We start from the raw sequence: 19,562 nt of genomic DNA, 5'->3' as shown, positions 1-19,562 counted from the left end.
TGTTAAATCTCAGCTAAAGGGCAATACAACGCTAAACTGTTCTTAGGAAAAAAAAAAAAAAGATGATTGTAATCTCTCAGCCCAGTTCATGTGCTGATGTCATCCCACGGCTTGCTCCTAATGTATAAAATAAACTTCTGCTAAGAGCAGAACAGGAAGACTTGCACCCAACTCCAATTCCTGTGTCTTCCTCACTCCCCTTTCCCCTTTTTCTCCTTTTCCCTGGTCTGCCCCCCAGTAATCCATAATCAGGGACAAAGGGCTCCGACACTGATAATTGTCCTTTTGTTACAGGGCAGGGAGAGGGGCACCAGTGAACCCCCAAACCTGCCTGCTATAAGTGGGTTCTGCCATCTGCTGTATCAAGACAAAACATATAAGTCTTTAATGAAAAGGAACTTTAAATCAGTGAGTATACAATACAGAAGACAAAGAATATAACTTCTAAATCAAATACCTGAAGTTACCCATCCCATTGTGGGCAAAGTCAACTCTAAAGGGATTGGCCCAAAGCAAGGCCTGAAAGCCTGCCACTAGACTAAAGTACCTTCTGGCCGGAACCCATGGAAAAGGGTCAGAAATGGCCAGACAAATCTGGGAGGAAAAGATCAAAATCAATATAAACACTGTCATAGTCACCTCCCTACAGGTATCTCACCCACATCTGCCTTAACCAGTCCAGGGTCAAGAAACAAGCCCAGTATCTTCATCACATGCTTGCTGCTCCATGTGGTTTCCTCAGGTCTCCTTCTGGCTCTTGATCCTGTTGCCTTTCTCTTCAGATTCCTTCTTTTCTCTCTTTTTCCGTCTCCTCAGCTCCACCCTCCTTCTGGGTGGGGCAGGGAACCTGGAATTTCCCCTTTTCCTGAGGACCACCTGTTACACTTTGGGTCTGACTAACATTCCTTCTGTTTCAACAGCTTTTGTGTGTCCTCCTTTCCTGTACCATTAGTCTCTACTTCCCTTCTTCTTTGAATATTTTTCCTTTAAATATGTTAATACTTCTCAGAGGCCATCTTGACTTTCAGTTACTCTGAATTCTTTTATTCCTCTCAAGAGAGCAGTGGCCCCTTAAACAGTGGCTTCATGTCTAATATGCAGCTTAGTTCTCACAGCAGCAGTGCCATCTCTTGCATACAACAGGGCCCGATATGTTTTATGCTCTTTCTCCAAAGCCAGGACTTCCAGAAAGCATTCTTCCAGTGTCTAATGTGGTTATCACAGCATCTAGCTTCTGGTAAATACTCAGTAGGTATATAATTGCGCGTCATCTGATCTTGACTAGTCTTTTATCATTGTGATAAAGTCAGAAATTCTCTTTTAATAAGAGTGTGCACAGATTGTCTTTTGAGAACTGATTTTGAACTTAGTAATTTTTATAAGGTCTACTACTATTCTCTTTAGAGCTTCCTATCACAACTTTTTAGGGAAGCATCAGTTTGCTAAGAAAATATACTGTATCTAGCCACCTTTATCCTAATTTCCTGTGACTGCTTTTCAAATGAGCCTTTTGTTTTCTACAATAATCAGGTATTTCTCAAGCAGTGGGAATAATTTTGAAGTATTTTGCATCTGAAACACTCTGAAACTTTGTGGGGGTGCTTTTCCCTAGTACAGCTCTGCTATTAGGAAAATGGGAATATATAAGTGGACACTAGTTTGTACATTGGCAAATAGAGAAAGATACTATTGTAATAGAGAACAAAATTCTCAGAGGGGAATGAAATAATGAAATGAAGTTGGTTTGTGGTTTGTCAGCCCAAAAAGCTTTTAAACCCTATCTGTAAAGGTGGATCCACTTAAAGTTCTTTCTGCATTTCAGGTTTCATTGTGTGATAAATGGTGTAAACTTGGCCCCTTTAAGCCAGATCTCCTGTTGGAACTTTATTTGAAAGGACTCTATGGATTGGGCTTAGATTTGGTCCTTCCTTGCTGAAGAGAGACCCTATGTAATGGTTTCGTTTCCCCTGTTAAAGTTTTTTTTTTTAAATTCATTTTGTAGGTCTCTCTCTCTCTGCACCCCATTCTTTACCTTCTATTTCTAACTTTTCTGCTTAAAAAGATAAAGTGGTGTAAGAGAGGGAAAAGAAGGGAAAGAAAAATCAACTGTCATGATGTGAACATAATTGATTCAATAAATAATGTCTTCCAATTCCCAAGGCAAACTTTAGAATCTTCACTTACGTCAATTAGTGTTCAGCTCAGTAAGAAAGAGGTGGTGTTCTTAATTTAGAAGGATGGGGAAGTTTACCTGTTTTCACTTCCTAAGGAAGGTGTGTACTTTTTCTGGGCTTAAAGACATACATCTAGATTTGTATGTACACTCTGCAAAAAAAAAAAAGAAAAAAAGAAAAGAAATAAAGTTTTCTTTTCTGCAAAAGTAACTTGAAATAACATAGCAGTTTTCATTTTTTCTGGAAATAGGAGTGTACTCAATTTTTGTCCAGAGATTTGTTTCAAAAAAGAAAAATTCAAAAGGGCAATGACATTTACTAAACAATGTAGGGGAAGAACGCTTTTTTTCCCTCCTAGGGACAAAGGTTTTTTTTGACTAATCTAGTAGTAAAAGTGAAATATGACAGATTAATAAAAGAAAAACATTTAATTTCCTATGTGTAGAAGCTCCATAAAGTTATCTAAAACTTTACCATAGCAGATAGGTAGGTGATATAAAGCAAACAGTGATAAGTGTCCAACGGAGGACCATGGTGCCCTGGCAGTCTGTTTCATATTATAACATTCATGTGAAGTGGTATGACTTTGAACCCCTAAATCATACACAGTGTTGTAAACCATTGTTACTTCAATAAAATAAATACAGTTTATAAAAAAAAATGAGACTCAAAGATAGTCAGGCAATTAAAGCTTTTACTGTACTCCATCCTGAGAGTATTCCCTGCAGAGAAAAATGGCAGGGTTGTGACCAGCACTTAGGAGTGAGGTTGACAGTGGTGTTCCTGGCCCTGCGCTGTGCTGTTTTGGCTCAGCCCACACTCCGTACCATTCTGTAGATCCTTTCATTGGCAGTGTTTCTAGTGATGGCCGACCATGAGAATCTGAAGGCTCTTCTGAAATCTTAAGGAAACGTTGCATTTCATACTTTGTGCTATATACATTTTACTTTGTGCTAAATCTTCTGACTCAAAATGATCTCTGAGTAGCAAGTGCCTTTCTCTCATAGGCTCACTCTGTAATTCTTCATCCTGCCTGCTGACGAAAATCAAGGAACATATTCCTGTGCTCCTAAAACAGAATCTTCCTGCAGGGGATCTTGGACCTGTATTTGAAGTTGGCTTTGGTCCTACTATTCTTTCCAAATAGCTTTCTAGTTGCTGAGAATGTGTGTCCCTTTCCTGAAGCTCTAACTATGACTGCCTTAAGACCAAGTTCATAATTACTTTGTAATTCAGCCCTTCCATCTAAAGGTTTATACTACTGAACTTGTCCTAGAAGGAGGGAGGAGGGCCTACCTGCTTTTCTCCAGGGTAGAATTTGACTGACCAAGGTGGGTGGGTAGACAGGGTGGAATGTGTCATAGTGGAATGAGTTTTTGGAGAGAGTGACGTGGTACCAATGAAACCAGACAAAGCCTGGGTTCTCTCCCTGACTTTATTACTGAAAAGCTGCATTTGGGAAAGTTACTTAACCATCTTGAGTTTTTATGTCCTCATCTGTGAAATAGGGGTAAGAATAAACAGAAGACACCACATTCATATGTAGAGATTTCCCTGCAGATGGTTGCTGTAGAGGACTCAGCTCTTCTGGGGGAGTGAGGGAAACAGGGTTAGGTGGAAGGTCAAGTTCAGCTGATCCTGTGGGGAGCTATGGAGAGAGATGCTCTTCAGACTTGTCTTGAAATGAGGGAAGGGGCTCAGTCTTTAGACTACTATGTGTAGCGTGCTGGGTGTCAGTTGCTCCTGGAAAGGGGACCCAACCTTAGGGAAAGCAGCTCCTTTGGCTGAGGGTGAGTGCTGGCAGCCAGGTTAGGGATGCCTGTGTCCCTGGCATCAGGACACAGAAGGATGCTTATAAAATCCTAAGCAGTGAGTGTAGCATGTTTTTAAGTGTTCAGTAAATATAAACAGTTGCTGTTGTTTTTCCAGCTCTGGCAATCTTGGGTTGTGTTCATGAAGCTACTGGATTTTTCTTGGGCTGCTTTTGTATGCTAAATGGGAGATCCTAACCTCTGCTGGCCTACCTCCCTGAGGAGTTCTGAGTGCACGTGGGGATAATATATGTGAAATTACTGAGTAAAATATTGTTAAATGTAAGGTGTGACCATGAGCCTACTTTCTCGAAATGAATATATGGCCATGTCTTGCATTCCTTGAAGGGAAAGGGCTGTGACAAATGTAAAAGTGCTTGTCTGTGAAATACAGCATTTTGAGTTTTCTTTTTTCTCTCTGTAGGGAATAAGAATAATGGAGACACTGCTAAAGGAACAGTGTGGTGCCCCGTAATGGAATAGAGTCATCAGTGAGTACCAAAAGCAAAATCAGAATTATTTACTAAGCCATATTTTCATGCTTATAAGTCTACTATTATGCATTAGCCTCCCTGAAGTATTCATGCTGTACATTTCCCAGTTATATGCACAGGATCCTCTCGCGCAGGTGTTTCCTTATCTGCTCAGGACTTTTATTTATTTGGTTCTTTGATTTTCATGGCAGCTATGAACTACCTGTTGGTTACACAACATTCAGATTGTTTAAATTACTCAGCACAACCCACCATGATTTTATCCTTCAAGATGGCAGTTAGGATTAATTAAAGCTTAATTTTGTTGTTTTGAGAATAATGAAAGGAGGGTTTTAAAGTTGTAATTGAAGTTGAAAGGCCAACAAGAAAGGGTTATGCTGATTCATCAGTGAGGTGAATATATATGTATATTTTTAAAGAAACATTTACTCAGTATCACGATCAGACTGTTAAAAATCAACAGCATGGATAAAAAAAAACCTACATTAAAACCCTCTATTGGAATACTTTGCACTCTGTACAGAACAGAAACCAAAATAACCTTTTTTTTTTAAACATTTATTTATTTGTGCATACAGAGCTGGGGTACAGGCCAGAGGCTCAGGGGCGGTGAGAGGCTTCACCAGAGACAGAGTGGGGAGCAGAACAGGCAGATCGATGAAGTACACTGCTGAGGGGAGCAGCAGGCGGATCAGGAGAGGTCTGCCTCGCCATGTGGTTACCTCCGGGGCAGGCGGGAATCGAACTCATGCGGGAGTGGCTTTAACCCGCTGCGTCACCAGGGAGAGCCTGAAATAATCTTTTATACAGTTAGTCACAAATACAGTCCTCAAGGGTTTTTTTTGTTTGTTTGTTTGTTTGTTTTTAAAAATATTTATTTATTCGTACAGACAGAACTGGGGTACAGGCCAGAGATGCGGAGGGTGAGAGGCTTCACCAGAGACAGAGTAGGGTACAGAACAGGCAGATCGACGAAGTACACTGCTGAGGGGAGCAGTGGGCACGTCAGGAGAGGTCTCCTGCGCCATGTGGTCACCTCCGGGGCAGGCGGGGATCGAACTCATGCAAAAGTGGCTTAAGCTTCTTTGTGCTGTGCTTTAACCCGCTGCGCCACCAGGAAGGGCCTTGTTTGTTTTTACCTGTACACATGAGTATTGTCTAAAACGTCTTCCTTGTGGCAGCTTGGCCCTGATACCACTGAGCTTTGCTGAGTATACAAGTCTGTTGCCTGTAACTTCCCTGTCACTTTGCTGGCTCTCCTCTCCTGCTGAGCTTTGCATCCTGGCAGTTAATTAAAACCTGCTACTGCTGCTGCTGGCACCACCATAGCCACCTTGGTTTCATGGTTTGGCAGAGTATCAACTTATGCTGCAAAGGGGCCAGAGCTTCTACTTCCAAAGTTTTCCTCCTTTCGTAGGTCCAAAATTTGAAGATTGATTGCTGTAATTGCTATAACCATTGTAGATTCCACCACCTCTAAAATTGTTTCCATCATTACCAAATCTACTGTAGTCATCCCTACTGTCACCATATCCACCACTACCACATCTACCACCAAAGCCACCTCAACCACTGAAATTTTCTCCCTGACCAAGGTCATCATTCCCACCAAAGTCACCTTCACAACCACCCAAAGTTTCCAGAACCACCTCGACCTCTTTGACTGGATGAAGCCCTGGCCATCTTTGGGCTGTCCTTACTTCATCATGATGACCACTCACAGTATATGTTTCTGAATGACAGTCTTGGTTACCAAATCCCAGTCACCAAAGGTTCCAAAAGCAAAGCCTCTCTTCTTGCCATTTCCTCAAGCAGTCCAATATTCAACAAGTTCAGTTTTCCCATACTGTCTAAAAGTCATCCTCTAGGTTCTTCAGTGTTATAATGCCACCAACAAAAATTCTTTTCATAGTTAAGTGTGTACCACGTCATTGAGGAGTCTCCCAACACAGCCATCTTTACTGCCACAACTCTTCCATCTGCCTCATGTGGCCTTGCATTCCTGCCTGCACCCACCTCCTTCACTGTGGCATCAGAGACAAACCCAAAGCCTCTGGGTCACTTGGTGTTTGGCTCTTTCATGCCACACAGTCTGTGAGTGTATGCATTGCTCCAAGTGGCTTCTCAGATTCCATTGGTTGTTACAAAGCCTCAACCTTGATGAAGAGTTTCTGCAGCTGTTATGGCTCGTTGGGGGCGACTGACTTAGGGGTTGACAGGTAGCAGGGGATTTCAGAATCAGTTACCCTTTTTTATCTGTAAGTTTTTATTATCTGCATTCAGGAGAATAACTTGCATGTAGGAAAGACAGTGTTTTTTTTTTTTTTTTCTCCAGAAAGAATAAAACCTAAAATAAATGAGTGTAGAAGAATTACATCTTATAAAACATATTAGACTTATTTTTTTCACATCTGAGAGAAGATGGAAACCTTTGAGTAAAGCAAACATTGTCTTTGGTAGTTTCAGGGTACCTCAAATTTGCTTATATAGGTTTAAAACCATAATATTGCATGTTGTCTTCTTCTAAGAACCCTGTACTCCATAATATTTCTGCAATAAAGTTGTAGAAAAATCAACCAGAGAAGAAACTAAAGGAACATTTATGTGTTAGGTACAAGGACTTCAGGATTCAAAGTACTGGCCTATCTGTCAATCCCACATTGTTGGCCCTAAGCTGGAGGTTCCAGTGCTATTTCCCTTCTATCCAATGCCCATCGTGCACAGGTGAACTGGTGGTGGGAATTTTACGGGGACTACACTTGAGAGGAGAAAGCATAGTTTATACAATAAAATGAAGAACTATGTAAAATATATGTACATAAAATAAATTTAAAAATCAATAAAGAAAACCTAAAAAACCAAAATGTGCCAACCTGGTCCATGAAGGAGAATTGAAGAATGACAAAAGGCTTGTTTTTATTGCAGACTTGACTCCATTTTGGTTAATGTTAGGTCTCTGTGTACTTAACACATACTGGTAGATTTATTACTAGAAGGTTACCCAAGATAATTTAATTTAGCACAGGAATGCCAGGTGCTAAAACAATGTTGGAATGGAATCTAAATATGGTGTGTTCCTACATCCACTCTTGTCCTTTGAAAAGTGGACAAGAACTTGGCCACATCTCCCTGTTTCTCCAGACCTGCTCTCTTGGCACTTTGTGGTAGTTGCTTGGCCTTTAGATATAGCAGTTGATCCTATCTTAACTCCATTCCAGTCAGCGCTTGGATGATGTTATTTTAAGGTATGAAACAAATCAAAATTATTGTAACAGTGAAATGAGAATACATTATCCTTATGATCATAAAATATCTTTATTCTCATTAAAGTTTCTCATAAAGTTCTGGTGCACATGCATAATGAAGTAGAAAAAGATGCTGTTTAGCAGGTAAGGTGTAGCACTATGATGCAGCAATAGTATAGGTGAAGCCAGCTTTGTTATCTTGTAATTCTTTAAAAAAAATTCTTTTGTGTGCTATAGGATTGGTTTATATTATTCTTTGTGCATTGGAAGTATAGAATCAGGTGTTGTTAACACATTGCACTCACCACCAAGATAACCTGTATTCCACCACTACAGTCCATGTGCTCCCTCCAACCTTGCTCTCACCCCTTTCCCTCTCTTTGCTCCTCTGGTAGCCTCAGTTCTAATCAGCTTTCTAGGGTTTGTTCTTGGTTTGATTTTATTTGATCCTTTATTTGGTTCTCTGTATTCCAGAAATAAGTGACACCATCCGATATTTATCTTTCTCCTTCTGATTTACTTCCTTAGCATAATCTCCTCCAGCTCCATCAATGTTGCTGCAAGTAGTGGCAGCTAATCTTTTTTGAAAGCTGAGCAGTATTCCATTGTCACTGTATACCACATCTTTTTGATCCATTTGTCTGTATTTGGATACTTAGCTTAGCTTCAGAGACATCTTCCTGGATCCATCTTCAGCAGTAAGGGTAACAAGGGAAAATGTAAGTAATAGGGATCTACATGAAATGAAAAAGCTTCTGCACAGGACAAGAAACAAAGTCACTAAAACAAAAATATACCCTGATGAATGGGAGTGGATATTTGCAGACCATATATCCGACAAGTGGCTGAGGCAAAGACCTATAAACAAATCAGCAAAAAGAAATCAGCAAAAAGAATACAAATAACCTAATCAAAAAATGGGCATAAGAACGAAATAGACACTTCTGCACATCTTAATTTTTAAAAATACTTTGTTAGGTTTGCACAAACATGCATAAGGAGACATTAATATTTTATGTTATACCTCATTGTCAAGTTCACATAATTTAAATGTACATAGAATGTGAATGATGTTGTTTATGGTACTTTGCATTGAAAGTACTCTTTGGAATTCTTTCTTCTGTATATCCTAGTGGGCTTTTGAAAATTAGAAGCTTAAAAAGTGATTTTTATCATGAGCCAAAATGGAGGTGCATAAATCTTACTAATATGCTTGTGCATTGCTGTTGATATATCCATTGGGTAGATTTTTGATTTCCTGTCATTTTTTGAATAAAACAAATAGCCCTGACATCTATTTGTTCTTGCCACTGGCAGTTAGGTGTCTGGCCTTGGTTAGGTTTGATACTATATCAGAGTTTTTTTCATATCAGAGTGATTAAGACCTCAGTTTTAGCTATATCTTAATTCCCTTTTATATCAGTTCCACTGAATAGCAAGACTTAATAAAATGAGGTACTTACTTTGTTCAGAGATCATTAGGAAGCTAAAATGCAGTTTCTTCAAGAATTATCCATAGTGATAGAATTCAAGTGATTCTTAAGAGTTGCTTCAGAAAAGAGGGCAAATAAGTATTGATTAGTGTGACATGTTTATTAGGTGATAAAGTCTGTTTGCTTTCTCTTGCAGGGGAACAGTGCTGTGTCTACATTTGCTCAAGAATCATTTCCTCACCACAAGACATTATAGACACAGTTTTTGAAGTACAGGTTTAAGGATGCAGTATTGGTGGCATAAAGAAAAGGAGACCTTCCTGCCAGAACTTGAACTGACACACTCCCTGGAGGGCCTGCCTCAAATAGCAACAGTTGTGAAGAAGAGATCTTCTAGCTGGATTTTTATGGCATAGTCTTTTTAGGTTTTTACAAATAAAGGAAAAATCCCATAGATGCCTGCCCTTCTTGAGGATGTCCTGCTGATTGTCTGTTGATAGTGTCTGGGATCCAAGGACAGTCTGGTGACCAGAGAGCACTGCTTGTGTCCTAGTTGTGAGCATCATTGCTGTAGGATTCATGAGCAGATTCTGTGACAAATGCAGGCATAGAACCTGATTCCTGATTCATAGGTGACTTGTAACAGGCAGAAATGTACCAGATGTATGTTGTAGTGAAGCCATATTTATAATAATGTTTAAGATTGTCAGAAAGCCGGAACATTTGATTTCAATCCGTAAATACTCACTGCCATCAGTGTAGCTTATATAAGGAAATGTGTGAACTGTTATGGGGACCTCGGCGAGAACACGGAGTGGAGAATGCGGTGGAGTTATAATCTTGGCTCCTGCTAATGTGTTCTGTTTGTCACAGGGAAAGTGGGCATAATGAGGCAGAGATCTTTCTCTCTCTCTGGGTCATGGTGATTAGACACTTTTAGTGTGAAAAGCACAGGCTTGGGAGTGAGACAGACAGACATGGCTTTGCATCCACACCGACACAAATTAGCTCAATGATTATGTCCATACTTGTACATCTTTCTGAAGTCCGTTTTTTAATGTTGCAAAATGGGGTGATAGAATTAATTTTGTGACATTGTACTGATTGGAGATTATGCAAAATGCCTAATAAGCCATCTAGTGCATAGAGGTCCACTAAATGGGAGCCATTATTATTATGTGAAATCATTTGGCAAGTGTACTTTTCAAATGTAATGTAAGCTGTATTCCTATTTGAAAATTTGATGACAGTAGTTTGCATTGCTCATGATTAGAAGCCAAAATACAAATGCATACTATCTAATGGTGCTTTAAATATAATTTGAGCCATTTCTGGAAATTCTTGGGGAAATAGTTCTTTTTTTCAGCATTTTAAAATTTTCCTCTTCATTGATGAATTTCTGAGCAATTATACTTTTTTTTTTTTAATATACAAGCCTATCATTGTGGGGCTTTTCTTACTATATTTGAGTTGTTTGTATGTCTGAGTTTTGTCACTTAGGATGATTTTCTTCATTTCCTTAGTGCTTTATTGTCCATTTGTGTTGGAGAGAAAAATGAATGTCCATTTCTGTTGGAGAGAACATATTTTGATCTTTTTTAGTTTGTAAATGACTTTTGGTAGACTTTTGGAGCAATAGGTCCTTTCCAAAAACCGGAGGTGATGTGAATTACCACAAAGGTGAGGGGCAAGAATTCATGTTTGGAGATTAACACTGGAGTAAATTTAACTTCGTATTTGACAACTTGCCTCCTTTCTGAAAAAGGAGCTCGCAGCCTTGACTATCCACTAGGAGTACCGGAGGCACTTTATATAAAAACTCTAGGTTACAACCCAGACCAGTAAATCAGAATCCCTGGGAGTGGAATCCGAGCATCAGTAATTTTGAAGACACCAGTTATTCTAACAGGCAACTAAGGATGAGAACACTACAGTGAACTGCAGATATTATCTGATGTTTTTCTTAATACCTCTAATATAGGAAAGGATTTTTGTAGCAAGAATTTTTTTAGAAAATGGATCACAGAGAGGTTGAAGTTTTGCCTTAATTCTTTGAAGCAGACTGCTAATGCAAATGCCTGCAAGTGTTTGACAGATGATCTAATTAGGAAACAGCTGAGGGGCCAGTGGGGTGACCCCAGGGAGACATGCAGGTAAGAGGTGAGCAGTGCTCCCCAACCTTAGTACATGGTGCTGTGGCTGGTTTTTCTAGTTCATCCAGTTTCCAGTTTTCCAGGAAAAGACAGAATGTTTTTCAAAAAGAAATTTCTCAATTTTGGGGGGGGGCACTGAATTTAGACTTATTTAAAACATTATGCTGGCCAAACAAAGCATGTTTGCCAGTAGTTTCCAGCTTCTGCTTCAATAGTGTTAAGGACCAGCCTAAATATCTCAGTCAGTTTTTAATAGATTTGCATTTTCCTGTTCTGGATGTAAGTTGAAATTCTGCCTCTCCTTCAAGACTGCTTTTAGATGTATTTTTGTCCTCCTCCCCAAACAATTCTCTGAATTTGCAGTAGACAGTTTTCCTCATTTGGTATTTTCCTCCCAGTAGACATTTAGTTCAATCTTCACATAGGGCTAGGAGATCTTAAGTTCTTTTTAAAATTAGTTTAGTTTTAGTACTGGTCAGAGTGATAACACATTTAGAAGCCCACCTTTTATTTGTTTAGTATTTATTGTACTCTAGTATAAGAAATGTCAAGGCCAGGAGGGTAGTCTTACTGTGTGCATTAAGGGAAACGTGAGTCAAGGGTAATTCACAGCCCTGGCTGGCTGCCCTGCATTGCTGAGTGTAGGACTTCAAAGTGATAATTTACTAAGGTTAATTCTAAACTTCTACTTGTACCAGAAATCCCTGGGAAAGTATTTTAAGCTGATTCCTCCAGATCTACACTTTAAAGCAGTTTTACCAGAAGATTCATATGTTCTGTAGATCATATTTTGAGAAATACTGGTTTAGGGAAGGTGTTTAAGTCTCTGCATCTCTTACCAATAAGGGGGATTTTGCAATCAGTTGGACCCAGTGATCAGTGGATGGCTGATCACTCAGGGCACTATATAAAATTTTATGCAGAGAGAAACCAACTTCAGCTGTTCCTACATGATTGAAGTGCTTTTTACTATGAAAAGGCTTTTATGGTTTCAATCATAAGAGAAAAAAATGGTGCTGTGTTTTTATAAAAATTGCCTTGCATATTTTATGAGTAGTATATGTGTAGTAATATCCCATTTATCAGCATTTGTAGGATGTGTGGTCTAGACAACTTTTATTGTTTTTAATGAACGTCTCTTGCTTTATTTTAACCATTTACATGGAATGCTTTACTTAGTAGACATTTCCCTGCTTTTACTAAAAAAACCTATTGAAGATAATGAAATCTTCTCAAGATCATTATTTTTGGTTTTAATTCTTTCAGATCTTATTAAGGTTTGTTAAATTCCCACACCAAATGGTCCCAAATAGATCTGTTCTTTTGAGTCCCATGGTGGTTTTTATAGTTTTCCTTCACTGTTATCTGTCATTTCTCTCTACCATTACTCCAGTTGCCTTTAGAAACTTTCCTCTCAAATGGGGATGGAAAATCATGTAACTGCAGATTATATGTCAACTAACACTAAGCAGAATCTGAGTGAAATTTTGAGAGGCTTTTCTAAGCTGTAAAATGAATGAATTTGGCTGCATTGACTTGGAGATACTATCTTAATGATTCAACTACCTTCCTCTAACTTAGTTCCTGATGCACAACTATAGCTGTAAGACCAATGATCTCAGGATAAGTGAGATATTACTATGAATGATTTCTCTTGTTCTGTAAGTCATTGTCTCCCCCAGCCATACAAGTGTTTTTTAAATGTACAGTTCTGTAATGTGAAACTTAAGTAGATTAAAATTCAAATGAACATTTCTCAGGCCAAGTTTTTGTGTAGGAGAAAGTGTTTTTGATTCAGTGGTATTGTGATTTAGACCTATAAATTAGTTGTATTCCCATGAAATCCAATCTTACATTCATCCTGAAATAAAGGTGTTACAACTAATACTTATGTGTGAATTCTTGTGAATTCTAATTCCTTGAGCAAACCTTAACTCTCAGCTGAGTTTCTGCTTATCAATGTGTAATGATTCTAATCCTTTTATAGGATCCTGGATGAGAATATTATCAACCTTATGATCTTGGTTCTACCTTTCCCCCAAGGGGAGCCATTGAAATTTTTCAGGGACAGGTAGAGGCCAGTGTTATAGGGGAACCTCTGTTTGCTGAGGAATAAAGGAGCAAAGGACAGAAAAAAGGGGAAGAAATGAAGTACAGCACAGGCATAGTATGAGGTCAGGCCATTCCAAAGAGGGAGGGAGAGGCAGAGAGGTCTGCAAGCCTCTTGCAGACCTGTGAGTCTCAGCTGTGCTTCTGTATTTTGTCTCTATGAGATTTGCCTTGATCCTTTCACTCCCTTCCCCACTTTCTCCCACCCCTTCCCCCACCCCACCCCCCACCCTTGAAAGTGTTGTAGTGCCTTGTTATCAAATATCTTGACTAAGCCCTTTTGTTGTGCTGGGGTCCCTTGGGGGTAGAGTCTTTAATTCAGTAAGCACCTGTTAAGTGCCTACTTTGTGTAGAAGAAGGCAGGATTTGTCCTTTCTTGACTTGACCCAGAGAGCTTTCTTAAAGACTTGCATCATCTTTAAACTGAAAAGTGGCAGTAGTGGGCACCAACTGATGGTAAGACCAGACACAGCTAACTCTTTTGTAAATCAGATAATGGTTATTTTGTAAATCAGATAAGGATGCAGGAAAACAAGTCAGTATAGTACATATAGAGGAGAGATCAGCACAAATTATGTTGCTTGCCTAGAATCTGTCTGAATGTCTTCTTTGGAAAAGTGTCTATTTCGGGTATTTGCCAAGTTTTTGACATGTGCTTTTTTTTTGGACTTGTATGAATTCTTTATATATTTTAGAATTAACCCCTTGTCAGTCTGTTATGGGAAAATATCTTCTTACATTATGAAAATATCTTCTTATAGTATGTAGGTTGCCCCTTTTTTATCATTTCTTTTAGATACAAAAACTTTTGATATAATCCCATTTGTTTATTTTTGCTTTTTGTTACCCTTGCTGTTGGGAGTTGTGTCCTAAAATATATTTTAGCAGTTATTGTACAGAAATGTAATACCTATGTTTTCTTTTTAAAGTATTTTATGGTTTCAAGTCTTATAGACAATGACCTATATGTCAAAAAGACTGGGGACAACCAGTGCAGATGTAGAGGAAAATGAACACTTATCCACTGGGAACGTAATTTGGTGCAGTCCCTCTAAAATGGTATGGAGATTCTGCAACAACAACAAAAAAACATGAAGAAATGGAAATACCATATGATCCAAAAGCACTGTTGCTAGGTATCTGTCCAAAGAACATGAAAACATTAATATGTTAAGTTTTAGGCAGTCTTCTATTCATACAACATTATTTACAATGGCCAAGCCGTGGTACCAATGTAGTGCTAGTGCCAGCTGGGTAAAAAAATTAGATAATATATTCAATGAAATACTACTTAGCAATTGAAAGTGACGAGATGCTGTCTAGTCATGAAAAAGGTATGCTAAATGAAATATGTCAGGAAATGAAAGAAGGATACCCAATGATTCACCTATCTGTGGACTATAAATTAGCGCAGAAAACAAACTGGCAAAGCACAGCATAAACAATTCTTAGACAATGAAAAATATACTGGTTACAAGAGAGAATGGGGGCAGGAGGATGGACTATGGAAGGAAGGTGAGAGGACATTGGCATGGGAATTTTGGTGGAGGGTGAGTGAAGTGTCTGTTGTACAAATACAGTGTCATGTTGTACTCTAAAAATGATAAAAATTAATAAAATTTGTAAGATATATAAGCTACTAAAAATTAATAAAATTTGGGAGAAAATATGTGCAACTAGGTGGCAAACCTCACCAGTAGATTGCACAATTGTGGAAGATAATGTCTGAATTAGTGAGGGCACACTTTTGGAAGATAACTAGTTCTCTCCAGACCCAGTTTCATGTACATTGCTGATTTCTTTGGAAGTTTGACTTGCAAGAAACCAACCTCATCAACCATGTAGTGCTCATTGATTACAGCATATAGGATATACAGGCAAATGCTTACTTGACTTTCAGGCTATTCTAGTGTAGTCTGGCTTGAGGACACCCCCACATTCAGAGCTGCAACATGGGGGTAGTGTTTCTCTTAGGTCTGTGAGGGTATGCTAACTTGTATGGCTAAGCCTACAGATCCCAGCACCTAAATGGTGAGACTAAGGTAGGAAGACACGGAGAGTCTTAAGAATGACAAACTCAGTGCCAAGAGGATTCAGAATAGAAATTAACTTATAGAAACACTTCATAGAAATTTTACAATGCAGTATTCAAGTTTGAACATGTAGTATTTCCTGTATACCTTGAATGTCAACTGGAACTCCTTGGGGAGCTTTGAAAGGTATTGATGCCTGGTTCCACCCCCTGAGAGTATAGGTTGCAGATAGCAACCATGCTGTTCTAGCATCAGGGCTACATAAAGCTCCCAGATGAACCCTGAAGTCATGGGCAGTGATTTCTAACAACCTCAGAATTAATGTTCACCATAGTGGTAACCCTTAATATAAGAAAAGAGATGCTGAAAATACTATATCGTGTGCAACACACAAAAGTTTTTGAGTTGTGTCTGTCAGAACAGAATCCCATGCAGATAAAGAATCTCATAACAATGCAAGACCCTTACTTGTCTGGAAGGGTTAACCTGAGTATCTGCACTGCTGGACCTTCATGTGTAGCTCTCCCAGCTATGGACAGGCATGCTGTGCAAGAGGCAGAAGAAAGAAAATAGCAGCCACCATCCTGTTAAATTAAACTCCATGGAGCTATTCTACAGCAGTCTCTGGGAAGGTTAGTGCCATTTTGTGCTGGCCATCTGTTAGGCTGCTGATGGAATCATTACTCTTTTGTGTCGGTGCCAGGATGAACTTTTAGATCTGATGACAAAGGAGAACATGCTAACTGTTCCGTTGTATATTTTTGTTTTCTCACCTTGAGTTCAGGTGTCTTCTTAAAAAATCCACCATTTGCCCAAATTTTGAAATTACCACATTGCCAGTTACTTTGGAACATCTGGGAAATTGTTTTCTGCACTGAAGTTCTGTCACTTGTATTTGTTTAAGGATATAGTCATTAGGTTCCTTGTCCATCAATCAAAAAACAAACAAAAACCTCCCATGGTCTTTGGAATTAGAGTCTACAAAAAAGTATCCAGACAAGATTTAATGAGTGAACTAACCCAGAACATAGTCATTATAATTAGAAACAGGATTATAGAACAAGGAGGGGGGAGAAAATGAGGGGGCACACCTCCAAGGTCATACCTACCACTGGTAGATTAAGGTGACTGTGAGGAAAAATTTATTATTGATTTTTTTCTTTCGCAAATGAATTGTAGAATATAAGGATGTAACTTGGAGGTTGACAGCATTCTGTTTTTCTTCTCTCTTTCCCAACTCCCAGATATCATATATGGAATAGAAAAACTGTTCAGTGCCACTTTTTTTTTTTAAAAAAAGATTTATTTATTTATCCATACAGAGCTGGAGTACAGGCCAGAGGTGCAAGGGCAGTGAGAGGATTCAACAGAGACAGAGTGGGGAGCAAAATAGGCAGACTGACGAAGTACACTGCTGAGGGGAGCAGCGGATGGGTCAGGAGAGGTCTGCCAGCCATGTGGGTCATCTCTGGGGCCGGCGGGGATTGAACTCATGCTGAAGTGGCTTCAGTTTCTCAGTGCTGTGCTTTAACCTGCTGCGCCACCAGGCAGGGCCCCAGTGCCACTTTTTATGCGATATCTTGGTAACTGGGTCTAAAGGTGAAAGAACTTGGAGTCACATCTGAGGTACTCAGTGGTTACATTTTTAATTTCTGTTTTAAATTGAAACTAAATTGAAACTATACTTCAGATTACAATTGGAACTATTCCGGTATAGAAAGCAGTCTTTTTGGATTTGTGAAGTCAGAAGCTAGCATTATAACTTGTTTCCTTGGGTGTTTATTGTTCTGTCAAGTGCTATGAGAACCATTTCTTCCTTAAAAAAAAATTTAAATGTTAGCAATGTTTTGGGCTTTTATTAAAGGGAAGAAACTTGCAGAGAAATGAGCAAAATATCAGCTGGGCATTTCTTTTATCCACTGATAGACTTCTGAAATCTTGCCCTAGAGGGTGTCACTCGCAATTCTTAAGACAGGGTATTTGTACCATTAGAATTATGTGGTCATCCCTGTGAAGGACGTGGAAAGCAACATGACAGATGGGCAAATGCTCCTTTTGAAAGATTTTCCTCAAAATTTTGCAGGAAGAATGTTTTTATATTAAAATAAAGGTAAAACTTTGTAGCATATAAAGTTGGAATCAAGTCTTAATTTAAAATATGAGTATAAACATTCTTCAGCTTAGCATGGTGCCTAATACACAGTAGTTGTTATATGAAGTTGAATCTAAAGGAAAACCCAAGTATGATCCTTATATATGTATGCATCAGCTAATATCAACACTTGCAATTTGTAATACCAAACATCCCAGCGCCCTGTTTTTCTAGATGGAATTAAATTTCTCTCTGGAAATGTTGGACATGGTCTAAGGCTGTATTTAATCCTTGGAACTCCCAGAATTTCCATGTCTCCCAGAGTCAGCCTGGCAGCATGACTTTTGCTACAAAATAGGACAAGTATCCAGTAAAAAGGGGCAAAACTTGCCATCAGTATCATCATGGATTATTTTGAGTTCATGTAGATTATTCTGTGTTAATGTGATTATTCTGAGTTAATGTAGAACTCTTAGTTGTTGAGAAGCAAGTATCTTAAGTTTGAAGAACATTTGTTGAATAGTATATTATAAATTATTTTCCTTTGTGATTATTTTTGGGGAACAGTCATGTTTCCTCTGTTGAGAGAACACTATTCAAGAAAACTTTATTTTCCTAAAGGGCAGCAGTTCAGATACCTGTATACTACTGCTTTGTATAACCAGCTAGTGTTTAATCCAGGGTACTTGTTGAAAATCAGTGGGAAGGGGTATAATTAGTCTTCATGGGGTAAAATAACAAACAAGAAAAAAATTAATGAAGTAGTGTTTTGATTCTTGATTCTTGGTAATTATAGTGGTGCGACTGGTTCTATAGTGAAGCTCTTACCATTTCCAATAACAGCTTCTTTTCTGGCTTATTTCCTCAGATATATTTTAACTGTTATCTAGATGGAAGTTGTATGGCACTTGCCAGCAGGAGTATCTTTATTTTTATTTAAAAAACATATATTTCTGTTGAGACTAGCAACTATGGTAGTGCCCCAATTTCTTTGTTAAAATAGCATGTTGTTGGCCCTCCCTGGTGGCACAGTGGGTTAAAGCACAGCACTGAAAAGCTCAAGTCACTTCCGCATGAGTTCGATCCCCGCCTGCCCTGGAGGAGGTCCACATGGCATGGCAGACCTCTCCTGGCCCGCCCGCTGCTCCTCTCAGCAGTGTACTTCGTCGATCTGCCTGTTCTGCTCCCCACTCTGTCTATGGTGAAACCTCTTGCGGCCCCTGAGCCTCTGGCCTGTACCCCAGTTCTGTATGTAGAAATAAGTAAATCTTAAAAAAAAAAAGCTAGTTTAAAAAAAAAATAGCATGTTGCTGGTCAAAGCTGAATTTCCCTTCACAAAAGTGAAATCAGATAATACATTTGGCAATGGGTTAATATTAAAATACAAGAAATCTGAGCATATCATTTGAAACTAAGATTCAGATATAGCCAGGATTTCATTTGATTCAAATATAGCCCAGAGGACTAAATTGTAATATTGGTTTTACTATCTTACCTGTGTATGTAAACTCTCCAGGCTTCATTTACTCATATGGGAGAAGGTAATCCTCATTGGGGATGTTGAAAGAATTAAGTGAGCTCAAGACATGCAAGAACAGTTGGAACAAAGTTATCCATCCTAACTATCGGTGGAAGAGATTTTGTTGAATATCTGTTCTTTCAACATTTGATAGAATTCTTCACTGAAACTATCTAGACTTTAGATTTTTATTTTGGGGGGTGTTTTTTTAATTATTAAAAAGTTTATTTATACATCATTTTGCACATTTTTTTTATCTCAATTGTAATCCCCACGGGTTTCCCATCACCAAATCACCCCTGTGCCACCACCATAGTCCCATGAATTTCCCTCCCTTCCCCCCCCCATTTTTGATCCCATTCCCCACTCCATGGGGGGTGTTTTTTTTAAAAATTATAATTGTAATTTCTTTAGTATCTGTAGGCTAGTCAAATATTCTATTTAATTTTGGTGAATTGTGGTAATTTGTATTTTTTGGAGAATTGTTTTGCTTCTTCAA

The 19,562-nt window shown here is 38.8% G+C and overlaps 1 protein-coding gene across 1 annotated transcript in view; it reads left to right on the top strand.

The window, feature by feature from the left end:
- PRELID2 (PRELI domain containing 2) overlaps window positions 1–10,604 on the top strand; it is a 65,334-nt gene extending 54,730 nt beyond the window's left edge. The window contains exons 7-8 of the mRNA XM_012727704.1: window positions 4,410–4,476; window positions 9,354–10,604. Of these exons, the coding sequence (XP_012583158.1) occupies window positions 4,410–4,460 (51 nt within the window). The 3' untranslated portion in view covers window positions 4,461–4,476; window positions 9,354–10,604. The remainder of the gene's footprint in view (window positions 1–4,409; window positions 4,477–9,353) is intronic.
- Window positions 10,605–19,562: the final 8,958 nt, after the last annotated feature.

The sequence above is a fragment of the Condylura cristata genome, unplaced genomic scaffold (assembly GCF_000260355.1).
Source record: "Condylura cristata isolate star-nosed mole 26May11 unplaced genomic scaffold, ConCri1.0 scaffold00021, whole genome shotgun sequence".
NCBI lineage: Eukaryota > Metazoa > Chordata > Mammalia > Eulipotyphla > Talpidae > Condylura > Condylura cristata.
This window is presented reverse-complemented; position numbering and strand designations above follow the sequence as displayed.